At 36.1% G+C, this 12,267-nt stretch overlaps 1 protein-coding gene across 1 annotated transcript in view; it reads right to left on the minus strand.

Moving 5' to 3' along the window:
- ROCK1 (Rho-associated, coiled-coil containing protein kinase 1) overlaps positions 1-12,267 on the minus strand; it is a 179,315-nt gene that overhangs the window by 40,084 nt on the left and 126,964 nt on the right. The window contains exons 17-20 of the mRNA XM_006901298.1: positions 11,626-11,732; positions 10,009-10,159; positions 3,239-3,399; positions 1,254-1,438 (exon numbers count right to left, since the gene is read on the minus strand). Coding sequence (XP_006901360.1) covers positions 1,254-1,438; positions 3,239-3,399; positions 10,009-10,159; positions 11,626-11,732 — 604 coding nt within the window. The remainder of the gene's footprint in view (positions 1-1,253; positions 1,439-3,238; positions 3,400-10,008; positions 10,160-11,625; positions 11,733-12,267) is intronic.

Raw genomic sequence — 12,267 nt, forward strand, 5'->3', positions numbered from 1 at the left:
TATAAGGACAAGAAATATTTCATAAGATTAGTTCTGCCTTATAAAAGTATGTCCAGTGAAATTCAACAAAGTGGAAGAGATGAAGAAACTCCCTGCCATCAAGTCAGAATTGACTTATGGCTCCCTCACTGGGTTTCCAAGGCAACCCGTAACACAGGAGGAAGAGACTGCTGGTCTTCCACTTACAAAGGCTCTGCTGGCCGGTGGAGTCACAAACCACCAGACAGGCATGGCCTTTGGATTAGGAGGGCAGTACCCTAAGGTCTATGCCACCTGAGCTTCCTAAGGAAGAGGGATAAGTAAGAATAATAGATTATTTTTTTTTTAAAAAAAGACAACTACAAGTACATAAGACACACATCAAAGCAACAAACAATTAGAGACACACACTTAAAAAGACAGAATCAATACATGCTATGGACTTTCTATAAGCAGTCATGGGAATTTTCTATTAGCAATGACTTTACATTTTCAGTACCTAACAAGGTACATATTTCATAGAAAGTATGTAATAACTGTTTGTTAAATATTCAGTGGAAGTTTACCAGGGAGAAGAAAAACACTAATATAATTACTTAATAAAAATGGTGACTTAAACAAGTTTAAATCCAACAAAACAGAAACTGACAATTTTACCCAACAATTAACTGTATTGGAAATGAGGCAATTAAAGAGACTAATACACAAATTTGGAGGAAGTAAAAACACATGACTTCTCACAAAACATATGCCATCTTCTGACATTAAAACTTTGAAGTCTACCTATTATGAAAGCAATACGGACACCTTGTTTTTCCTCCATTCTCAGATAAATCTAAAGAAACAAAACAAAAAAAACCTCCCACAGAGTTACCATGTCTTCATTCTAGTCCTAAGGAAACCCTGAACTTTTTACTGTCAAGTTACTGACTCTATAGTAGAAAGAAGTATTTGTCTTATGTCTGAAGAAATGTGGCTCCTATTATGGATAAGAAAATTTTAAGAAATAAGTGTGTCCCCCCCAAAACAAATTTATTGCTGGGTCAACAGCCTTAATTTACTTTTCTTCTCCTCTTTAGTATTTTTTCACTTGGGATCCTGTCCCTCCTAAACTCAGAATTCCTCTGTAAATTTTTTTTTTGCAAGAAAATGATTTAATTTCTGGTTTTCTGAAGTCTTAATTCTGAGTAATCAGTACAAACATAAATTACCACATATAGGCAAATTGTGTCAACACAGTACATTCAAGTAAGAATATAATGTTCAAGACTTACTTTGTAAGCTGAGCTAACTCAAATTCTAATAATCTCTTTGCTTCCAATAAAGTATTTATTTCCTGTTTCATCTGCTTCTCTAAACCTTTTAAGTTGTCTGCTTCAAAAGCTTGAGTCTTTAGTTCATTTTGGAACAGCAGTCGCTTGTTTGATTCTTGCTCTAATAGTAGCGTTAGATTCTTAACCTTGAATAAGAAAAATAAATTAAGACAGTAAAATCTGACAAGTCATTAGACATTATTTGAAAGAAAAAAAATCAATGAAATCTCATGTATTATTTCTATAAGTCTTACTAATCTACAAATTATTAATATTGTAAAAAAATCTCTGGGTTTTTATTTTATTCTGCTTATGACTAGAATTTATCACTAAACCAGTTTAATCTCCAAATTTCAGATATGAGATCTTAAGTTACAACTTTGACTCTTTCTACCCTCACCAGTATGAATATTTTGGAGATTTTGGGGAGCATTCTAAAGGACTATTTAAAGTTCACTGATAAATGTTCACATGCCGTAGTCTATAACCATCCTAAGTTTACAAACTGAATGCACACTTAACAAATATTTACCAAATACTTGCCAGGTGACAATGTAATAAACGAAAAATTTCTTAAGTGTACTTCACAGTATCCTTTGTGACTGGCTCCCTGTGTACATCTCTAGTTCCATCATGAGTGATTCCCAACAACCATATCACACTCTCAGATCTTCAAATATGGCACATTTCCTCTGACCTCACAGTTTTCACATATATTACTTTTATTCATTATTCAGGGGTCAAATTAAATAGTACTTCTTTAGTGAGACCTTCTTTAACTCCCAATAATGACTAATCTTACCAATTCCATTGCTTTTTTCCTTTATAACTATTTGTCACGCATGTAATTTTAAGTTCAATATCTTTATTGCTCTCTGAGCTGTTAAGTTCCATAAAAGTCAAGACAGTAATTAGCTTATATACCTCAGTAACTCCAACTGGTAGTACATAGACACAAAATTTTTATTTTTAAATGACTGAATAATATTTCAAAATTTCAATATACATTCTTTCTGCATACTGGTACCAACAAGTATCTTTAATTTCTTTTTTAGCTCTTTTTTATATGCCATTTTCAGATTACTTTTCCTAAAACAATGTTTTTAAGTGTAGGTTCTATGGTAAGTATTCAAGATAGACCATAAATACTTTGGCCTCTGTTTCTCCTATGACGTCTCAACGTACTATTTCTACTCTGGTCAGTCAAGCCCTTTATCATATTTCTACTCTGGTCAGTCAAGCCCTTCATCATATTATCAACTCAGTGTTCACCTTTCTACTTACTGACATTTGTTCTTTTTTTTAATTTTATTTTTATTATCTTTTTTGTGTGTGTACCGTCAAATCAGATCTGACTGGTACAGGAGGAGATTTTTCCTCCTTCTCCAGCAGAGCATCTGGTGGATTTGAACCGCATACTTCTAGGATTGCAGTGCAGCTTCTTGCCACTAGGCCACCAGAGCTTGCCTGACATTTGTTCTTAAGCTTCTAACACACAAAGTATCAGCCTGCGAGGTTTTACCCAACCTTTAGAATCCAGACACTACTTGTCCCCTCCTTTCAAAGGAATAATGTCTATTCTAGTCTTCTTTTTCTCTCCTCTGTAATTTATTTAATGGATTATTTTTATAAATAATTTTTAAAGTTTAAAATTCTTTGATAACCATTATGACAACTTTTTAAAGCAAAAGGTCATTGTCCACACAAGAGGTAATGTGCCATTTCAGTATAATCCAGTCAGTGCAAAATGGTACAGACCCTACTGATGCAAAATGATACAGATACTACAGAATGAGTGTTCAATTATCTCAAGTTGAAAATTCTAGGAACTAGACAATACAGCAGTAAACATAGGTCCATATAGGTTCTTCATTCTAGTTTAATCCATGTTATTTAAATTACAGATATCAACTCTTCATGCATAATTTACGTCTTATTTTTCTTACTTCATCCTCCATCCTTTCCTTATTTTCAGTCAAATGCTCCAGCTTCTGCTGGGATTGCTTCAGATCAACATCTAGCATGGAACACTGTTTTTCAATATGAACAACTCTATTTTCAGCCTTCTCTCTAGCTTCTCTCTCTTCCTTTAGCTTTTTTTCCATCTCTGTAAAATAAAATCATGACGGAAAAGGGGAAAACTTCATTTCAACAGACTTAATGATCAATATGCATGTGTACAATAAATATGTAAAGAATAAAAAAAAAGGAAATGATGACAAATACATAAAATAAAAACCAAAGCATTCTGTTTAAATCTTATTTCTCTATTATATAATACAAACCAGTGTTGTTTTATCCTGGAACTTTGAATTAAAAATATAATTTCAAAGGGCTGCTTGGAAAGACAAGGCAAAATATTATAATGCAATGTGCAAGAACTGGAGTCAGAAAATCAAAACAGCTGAACAAGCTCAGCATTTCTTAAGCTGAAAGAACTAAAGAATAAATTCAAGCCACGACTTGCAAATGCTTATGGATGCTATGAACAGAATACTGAATGATTCAAGAAGTATTCAAAGCAGATGGGAGTATATAGAGTCATTATACCAAAAAGAATTGGCTGACAAAGAAGAACTTCAAGAAACAACATATGAGCAAGAGGCAATGGTGATGAAGGAGGAAGGGCAGACTGCTCTAAAGGACTTGGCAAAAAAAATAAAGCCCCAGGAATTGATGGATTACCAACTGACATATCTGAGCAAACAAATGCTGCCATGCATGTGCTCACAAGTTGTGCAAAGAAATCTGGAAGACAACTACTTGGCCAACTGACTGGAAGGGGTCCATATTTATTCCCATTCAAAAAAAAGAAAAAAAAGCGGTGACCTCACAGAGTGTGGAAATTATCAAGCAATATCACTAATTATCACACACTAGCAAAATCCCCCTGAAGATCATCCAGAAAAGACTTGAACAGTACATTGACAGAGAACTACTAGAAATACAGGCTGGGTTTAAAGAGGTCATGTCACTAGGGACATAACTGCCAATGTAAGATGGATCTTGGCAGAAGGCAAAGAGTATCAGAAGAATATCTATCTGTGTTTCATTGACTACGCAAAGGCATCTGACTGTATGGATCACAATAAATTGTGACTAACCTTCAGGAAAATGGGAATCTCAGAACACTTGATCGTGCTTATATGAAACCTATACTTGGACCAATAAGCAGTCCTCAGAACAGAACAAGGAAACACTGCATGGTTCAAAATCAGGAAAGGAGTGCATCAGGGATGCATCTTGTTGCCGTATCTTTTCAATGTGTATGCAGAACAGATGCTTTGGGAAGTAGGGCTTTATGAGGAGGAATGCAACATCAAAATTGGAGGAAGACTCATTAACAACCTATGATATGCAGATGACACAACCTTGCTGAAACTGAAGAAAACCTGAAGGACTATAGTCTTCAATATGGACAGAAGCTCAACATCAAGAAGACAAAGATTCTCAACTCTGGGCCAGCTGGCAGCACCATATTAGTTGGAGAAGAGATTGTGGCTGTTAGCAATTACAGTTTGCTCATATCCACAATAAACACCAGCAAGCAGGCAATCAAAAGATGAGCTGCATTGGGAAAATCGGCTGTCATGGACCTCTCCAGAATGCTGAAGAGCAACGATGTCCGTCTAGATTCAAAGGTGCACCTAATCTAGGCCATAATCTTTTTGTTAAGCTTCAGAGGGTTGGACAGTAACTAAGGATGACAGAGGAATAGACACCTTCGAGTTGTGGTGCTGGAGAAGAGTCTTGAACATACCATGGACTGCCAAGAAAACAATTCTGTCTTGGAGAGGATGAAACCAAGTTTCTCCTTGGAGGCAAGGCAAGGATTGTGAGGCTCTGCCTCACTTACTTTAGGCACATGGCCAGGAGAGATTGGTCCCTGGAGAAGGTCATCATGCTCTTAAGGGTGGACGGACACCACAGGAGAGGGAGACCCCAGATAAGATGGACTGATACAGTTACTGGGGTAATAGGGATTGCCGGAATTAGTGAGACTGGCTCAGGACAGAGAAGGCTTCAGAGCTGCTTATACATAGGGTTGCTATACATCATAGGTGACTCAATGGCACATAACAACAATAATATACTGAGAAATTTCTGTGCCAGTCTGACTGGGATCTGTGAGAGCAGCAGCCTTAGAGAACCAGAGACCAACAGGCAACAGAGCAGTCTTGAGACTGCTGACCAGAGCCAGTGCCCTTCACCAAAGCTTGCTGGAGGACTGAGGGAAGATTCCATCACTGGCAGGGCTAAGGAACTTTGCAACAATGAACTAAGTAAGCCAGGGGGCTAAAAATCAAAGGGCTTATGAATATACTTAAAGAAGCTGCCTGAACTGAGGGACTGTATCCTGCTGCCAACCTTCATCATAGCCTGTTAAATTTCCTAATAAACCCCATAAGTTTACTATAAAAACAGCCAACCAACCGACCAAAACAAAACAATAACATACTATCACAGGTTTGGAAGCAGGAGTGGTATCAAATTCCTAAATAACATGCCTCAGGAAACTCTATGAACTTTGATAAATGTCGATGGTTGTAGCGGGGCTTAAAGGCCTTTTGTTCATAGGGTCGCTATGAGTCGTGCTTGACTCGAAGGCAATCAACAATGACAACAATAAAATACTTAAAATCCATTTCACACCCAATGGTAGTACCACTTTCAGGCCAGAAGGTAGATTATATCTGGAAAGTAGAATGACTAAGGAGAAAGATGGAGGTAAGTCAATTAAAAGATGAAAAATAAAGTTGTAGCTATTAATATATCTTATTTAGTTGCAGGAAAATTTCACCAAATTTAAGGTTAAAATGGAAGCACTAACTTATGTAATAGATAAGTATCCAGAGAAACGAAACACTTCATCATTACAGATGATGAAGGTCACTTTTGAGAGATGGTAACTAAGGCTCTGAGGTTAACTGCTCCATGCTCATTCAACTACTAAGTTGAATTCAAACAGAAGTTTATGTTATGTGAAATCTTGTGCCTTTCTTATTAAACACGCTTCCTTAAAAATGCCAGAAAAACCTGGAGAAGACATTCCTGGTAACTCCATCTGTGATAGTGTTATCTAGAAACCAAGAGCTTAATATATATTCTCTTCATATTAATAATTATAATTGTTAAGTATCATAGGCATTTGTTTTTTTTCCTTTAGGGTGGAAGGTCGGCAAAGGAGAGGAAGACCCTCAATCAGGTGGAATGACACGGTGACTGCTGCAAAGGGTTCTCGTGTGTCAGGAAGTGTGAAGATGGCATAGAATAGAACAGGGTTCAAAAAAAAAAAAAAAACAGGGTTCAGATCTTTTGTTCATAGGGTCGCTATGAGTTGTACTTGACTCAACAGCACCTAACAACAACAACAACTACAGAATATGTTACCTAAGAAGAGTTTTTGTTAACCTTAGTCTTGCCTATATTATCAATTGTGCAGTCAACTAATGACCATATGTGAAAGAAATGAAAATAGCTGAGTTGTGTTGTTAATTGCTGTCAAGCTGACTATGACTTAGGAACATCAACTCTGAAAGCTATCCTATTCGATACTATCCTCATCATTTCCAATAAACTTAGCCCACTCTTACAGTCATTGGCCAATCCATCTTGTTGAGGGTACTCCCCTCCTTTGCTGACCCTCCACTTTCCCAAGCATGTCTTTCTCCAAACACTGGCCCCTCCTAACAACATGTCCAAAGTATATAACTCAAAGTTTCACTATGTTTCCCTCTAAAGAGCATCCTGGCTGTACTCTCTTCAAAGCATATTTGTTTGTTCTTTTGGAATCTGTCGAATTTTTAGTGCTCTTCTCTAGCAGTAAGACTAGGAAGATAGATATGTACCAACTCAAAGGTTCTATAGCTAATGAAGAGTCAAAATGTCCTTTACATGCTTGGCTCAACTTTCAGGCAAACAATAGACAGGCCTATCATAGGAACAATAAGACCAGGGAAGCACTCAATCCCAAGACTAACAAATCATATTAGGTTAGAAGACCAGCTCTTGCCAAAGAGTAAAATCCAGAAGACAGGAAAGGACAGGACAAAATGATTAGTGGAAGGAAGAATCACAGAGAAAGAGGAAGAATAGTGTGGTTACCTTGTGGATACTGTAATTAGTATTACAAACCAAAATATGTGTGAACAGCTAAAGGGAAACTTATTTTGCTCTGAAAATTGGTTCTACTCAAATCACAACTAGAGACCTTCCCCCGCAACACCAACCAGTTACTAATGATTAGATGGCAATAAATACCTATAATCTTCAAGGACCAAAGGAAACAATCATGTAAGAATAACAATTAAAGCTCAAATAAGACATACATATATTTATGTGCAACAAACAACACTGGCTCAACATTCAGTCAAGCAATAGAAAGGCCTATAAGGAAACCATTAACACTAGGGAGAGAATCATTCCTTAAAATAACCTACTGTTGTTAATATGTGCTGTCAGGTCAAGTACAGTTCATAGTGACCCTGTGAACAACAGATCTGAACCCTGTCCTATCCTGTGCTATCCTCACAATCTCTAACATGCCTGAGCTTATTGCTATAGTCACTGCGTCAGACAAGGCTGGTGAAAGACAGAGCCCACAAGAAAAGAAGGGGTAGGCTAGAAGGATTACTGGAAATGAGAATCACAGGGAGAAATGGCAAAGAGTGCAATTTCACTGTAGGTAGCAAACAAAATATGTATGAACAGAAAATCAATTTGTTTTGTAATCTTACTCAAATCTCTGTCTCACACATACTCGTCTCTCTCCCTCTCTATCATAAATAATTGAAAGTCGTTCAAGAATTTTAAGGACTAGCACCTGAACCTCAGTTAGCTAGATCATTCTGTCCTAAGCAATAATAGAATGATGACCAGAATTCATTCCAGGAGGAATAAAAATTAAGAGTCTACTGACACTAAAACTAATCAAACTCACTGCTAGTGAACTGGCAGAACACTTGGGGACCCCTTGGGTAAAACTGCCACTTGGAGTTCCAAGGCTGTAAATCTTCAAGGAAGCATATTGCCCACTCTTTGTTCTATTAGAGTGGTTAGTGGGCTGAACTGGCTGACTTTTTGATCAGCAGACAAGAACTTATTCACTGTGCCCACCAAGACTTATTCAAAACAGTTATAAATCATCAAAAGCTTTCTACATAAAGGTACTTTTTATACATTTTTCTCATTTAAATTTTTTTTTTAAAAGAGGTCTCAGGAGGTTAAAAGTCAAAGTACATAAATATGTCTGATTTCAAAGTCTGAGCACATAAAAACTATTTATTATTATTTGGTTATTAACCAAAAAGTAAAAGTAATAGGGAAGAGAAAATGGGATAGATGAGACTATTAGCTTCCTTTGAACAAATGAAATTTATACTGCCAACTGGCACATCTGGGTTGTAGTAGGTAAGAACTGACTAAAAGTAGAAAAATAGGAAGATACTTTTTTTTGAGAAGGGTCAATAAAAGCATGGAGAAAACAAAACTACTCCACTCCCTCCAAAATTAGCAGACAGCTGTGATGTTTTATTGTTTGTTTTTTAAGATGGACAAGATTTTTATAAGTAGGAGTAATTGGAAAAGAAGAGTTGTAGGGAAAAGGAGAGAAAAAGAATGAGTGAGGATTATACCAGAACTCACTAAGACTTCAAGGAGACCAAGAACAGAGTACCAGAACAGACAAGGCCTACCCCCTCTTCAAGATGACGGGAAAAGAAGGAGGACAGATTGAAAAATTGGCAATGCTAGATTATGAGGAGTTCACATATCTGGCTTCATAATTTTTTTTAAAAAATAGAGTATACTTAAAACTACGCTGCTAAAGAATGGCATGTAAAGCTTGAAAAGAGCAAGAAAATATAGGAGAAAGAACTGGTGAGGGAGACATATATTTAACGACAATATATTTTAATGATATATAAAGATGCAAAATGAAGGGAGCTCTGGTGGCCTAGTGTCAAAAAGTTGCACTGCAATCCCAGAAACGCACGGTTTGAATCCACCAGATGCTCTGCTGGAGGAGGAGCAATCTCCTCCTGTACCAGTCAGATGGCAATTTATGGTACATAATAGAAGTAGTAGTAGTAGTAGTAGTAGTAGTAATAATAATAATAATATTAATGAAAAATGACAGTTCAAATGAGGTGAAAGATCACACTATTGTACGCTTAGGCAGTATTCAAAGTGAAGAAAATGTACAAGTGAGTAGTCTATTGGGAGTTGTATACAGAGGCACGTTATCGTAGGTGCCACTGTCTCAGAGGCTACCCAGTGTGCAACAGAACGAAACACTGCGACATTTTCACCATTACTACTCAGCCCACTGTTGTAGTCACTGTGTCAATCAACCTGTTGAGTATCTTCCTCTTTTGTGCCAACCCTCTACTTAACATTTTATAATGGAAAGACAAAGAAATGAGAATTCAAAGAACAAAGCAAGGAAGAAGTAAATGAACAGATAATGAAACAGAAAATAAAGGAAGACATTGAAACACCAGGTGAAGAGAGTAGTTAAACTGATTTTATAAAATATAAGAAATATATAAAATAGAATACAAGAATAAGTGAACTAAAAAAGTATTATGGTGCTTATAAATGGGAAGGAAACTTTCTGGGTCACATTTTATAATTTCAGAGTTATACTGCTAAAACAGTTAAGTTTTGATAAAAAAATTTTAATGCATTATTTAATACTAACCACATACATACTTACCACACATTGCAACAGACTTGGCTTCTTCAATAGACTGATGCTTGTCAGTTAAACGAGCTTTGGTTACTTTATGTTCATTTACTTCTTGTTCTAATCGTTGTTGTAATGATTTAAGCTTGTAGTTTAAATCTATCTCTAGATTATTTTTTTCCTGTAAGATGGGAATAAAAATCACTTAATACACTGTACAAAATACATTTATTTAATCTTGGTTGTAATATCCCACATGAAATGAACTACAGTGGCTTAAAATATGACACCATATTTAAATATATGTATTCAAGACACAAAAATAAAACACCAAACTTTCCTTAATATTATTTCTGATACTTTACTTTTAAAATGAAAACAAATACCTATAATTAAAAAGAACATAGCATACTTTCATCCTCTACTCTTTACCCTCCATGATGAATCATTAAATATGCCTGATGTCAAGCAGGGTTGGGGTAGTATTTTGATTCAGCAGGGTTCATTTCCAGGAGCAGAACTAATTCTTCATGTTTCATTTCTATTCTTCTTTGTCTTATTTCTACTTTTGCACTAGGCTTATGCATAAAAATTAAAAAAAAAAAAAAAAGACACCCCTCCCAAGGACTTGAAAACCTGTTGAAATGACAATGCACAAGGTAGCTTTCCTGTTAAGCATCTGAGCTGTGGTTCAATCTCCAGCATTTCAAGGATGCAAACTAACAGTGGGAACTAGACCTGCATGTTGTCTTTGTAATCCTTTTCCTAGCAAAAGTAACAAGAGGATAACTAATGAGATCTTAAAAGTTAAAAAGAAATCCTAACGCTGTAGGCTATTTTCTATCCTCTTAACTTCAACACAATGAAACAAATACATACATTATATTCCAATCAAACCTTTGCTTTCTTTTTTCACAAGGACTTTAGTCTTGCCCACATACGAAGAAATTTCCAAAGCAAAACAACTTACTGATACCCAGAAACACATAAAAGGCCAGGATTATTGCACTGATAGAAGCTGGCTGAGCCCCTGAGACTACAGACCTAGCCATCCTTCCAATGAGTAATGAAACTCACTCCCATAGCTCAACTTTCAGAAAAAAAAAAACACACCAAACCCAGACAGGCCTTTGTAAGGGAGCATTACCAGGAGGGGGCACTCACTACTCAGGACAGCCCTTCCTGTATGGTGAGAACAGCCTAAAGGTAAAACCCAGAAAACAAGAAAGGGTAGGACAAAAGGGTTATTGGAAACAAGAAGTGAGAAGAATATGATTATAATTATTGTAATAATGAATGTTCTGAAATCTGGATCAATAACTGAATGGAAATTTACTCTGTAAACTTTTATTCAACTCACAAGTGGCAAAACATCCCAAAACAACGCAACCAAAACCAAACAAATAACTTATTAAGGATCAAAAGACATTAAACATCTAATAGCTTCAAGGGTTAAAATAATTTGGTAAGAACAATAATGTAAATACAAGTAAGGTATATATACATTCATGTAATAACAACCAAAACCAAATAGATATGTCAATTTCAGGACTGAGTACTATTTTATAAACCACTTTATGATATTTTGTAACTACCAATTATTATCTTCACCTTAAATGGTGAATGTTAATCTAATTATTCCTTTACCTTTTCTGAATGACTAAGCATGTCTTGAGCCTCTTTTCGTTCTCCTTCCATTCTTTCAAGATTGTTTTTGAGATGCTTTACCTCCTCTTGTAAAGATGTAATTCGAGCTATTAGGTGGGAAAAAAGTTCAAGTCACACAATAATAGAAAGAAAAGTCACTCATCAATAAACAAATGGATAGAAAAGCTGTGGTATCATCACACAATACCATGCAGCATTGAAAAACAAGGAACTCATGAAATATAAAAAATGGGTGACACTAGAGGACATTATGCTGAGCGAAATATCTCAGTCACAAAAGGACAAATACTGCACAGTTCCATTGTTATAAAACAGGACTGACATTGGGGCAGGGGGGTAACTGAGAGGGGATAAATTATGTACATGCATTGAAACAAATGAGGGAGAGAACTGTTTAAAAGGAATATATGATTAGGTATTATTTGCATGACAAGAGTCCAGAATAGGAGTTGTATAGTAAAGTGAACTGGCGAAGTGGGAGGTGTATAACAATAAAAGAATTTTTTTCCACGAACTTGGGGGGCAGGGAGGAAAATGTACAACAATCAATGAATGGATGCAAGCCAAAAGGAAATAGAGAAACGAGAGGTAGAGGGAGAGAGGAGAGAGAGGAGAGGAGAG

This window comes from Elephantulus edwardii, unplaced genomic scaffold (assembly GCF_000299155.1).
Source record: "Elephantulus edwardii isolate Elephantulus edwardi_28Jun2011 unplaced genomic scaffold, EleEdw1.0 scaffold00316, whole genome shotgun sequence".
In the NCBI taxonomy this organism is placed as follows: domain Eukaryota; kingdom Metazoa; phylum Chordata; class Mammalia; order Macroscelidea; family Macroscelididae; genus Elephantulus; species Elephantulus edwardii.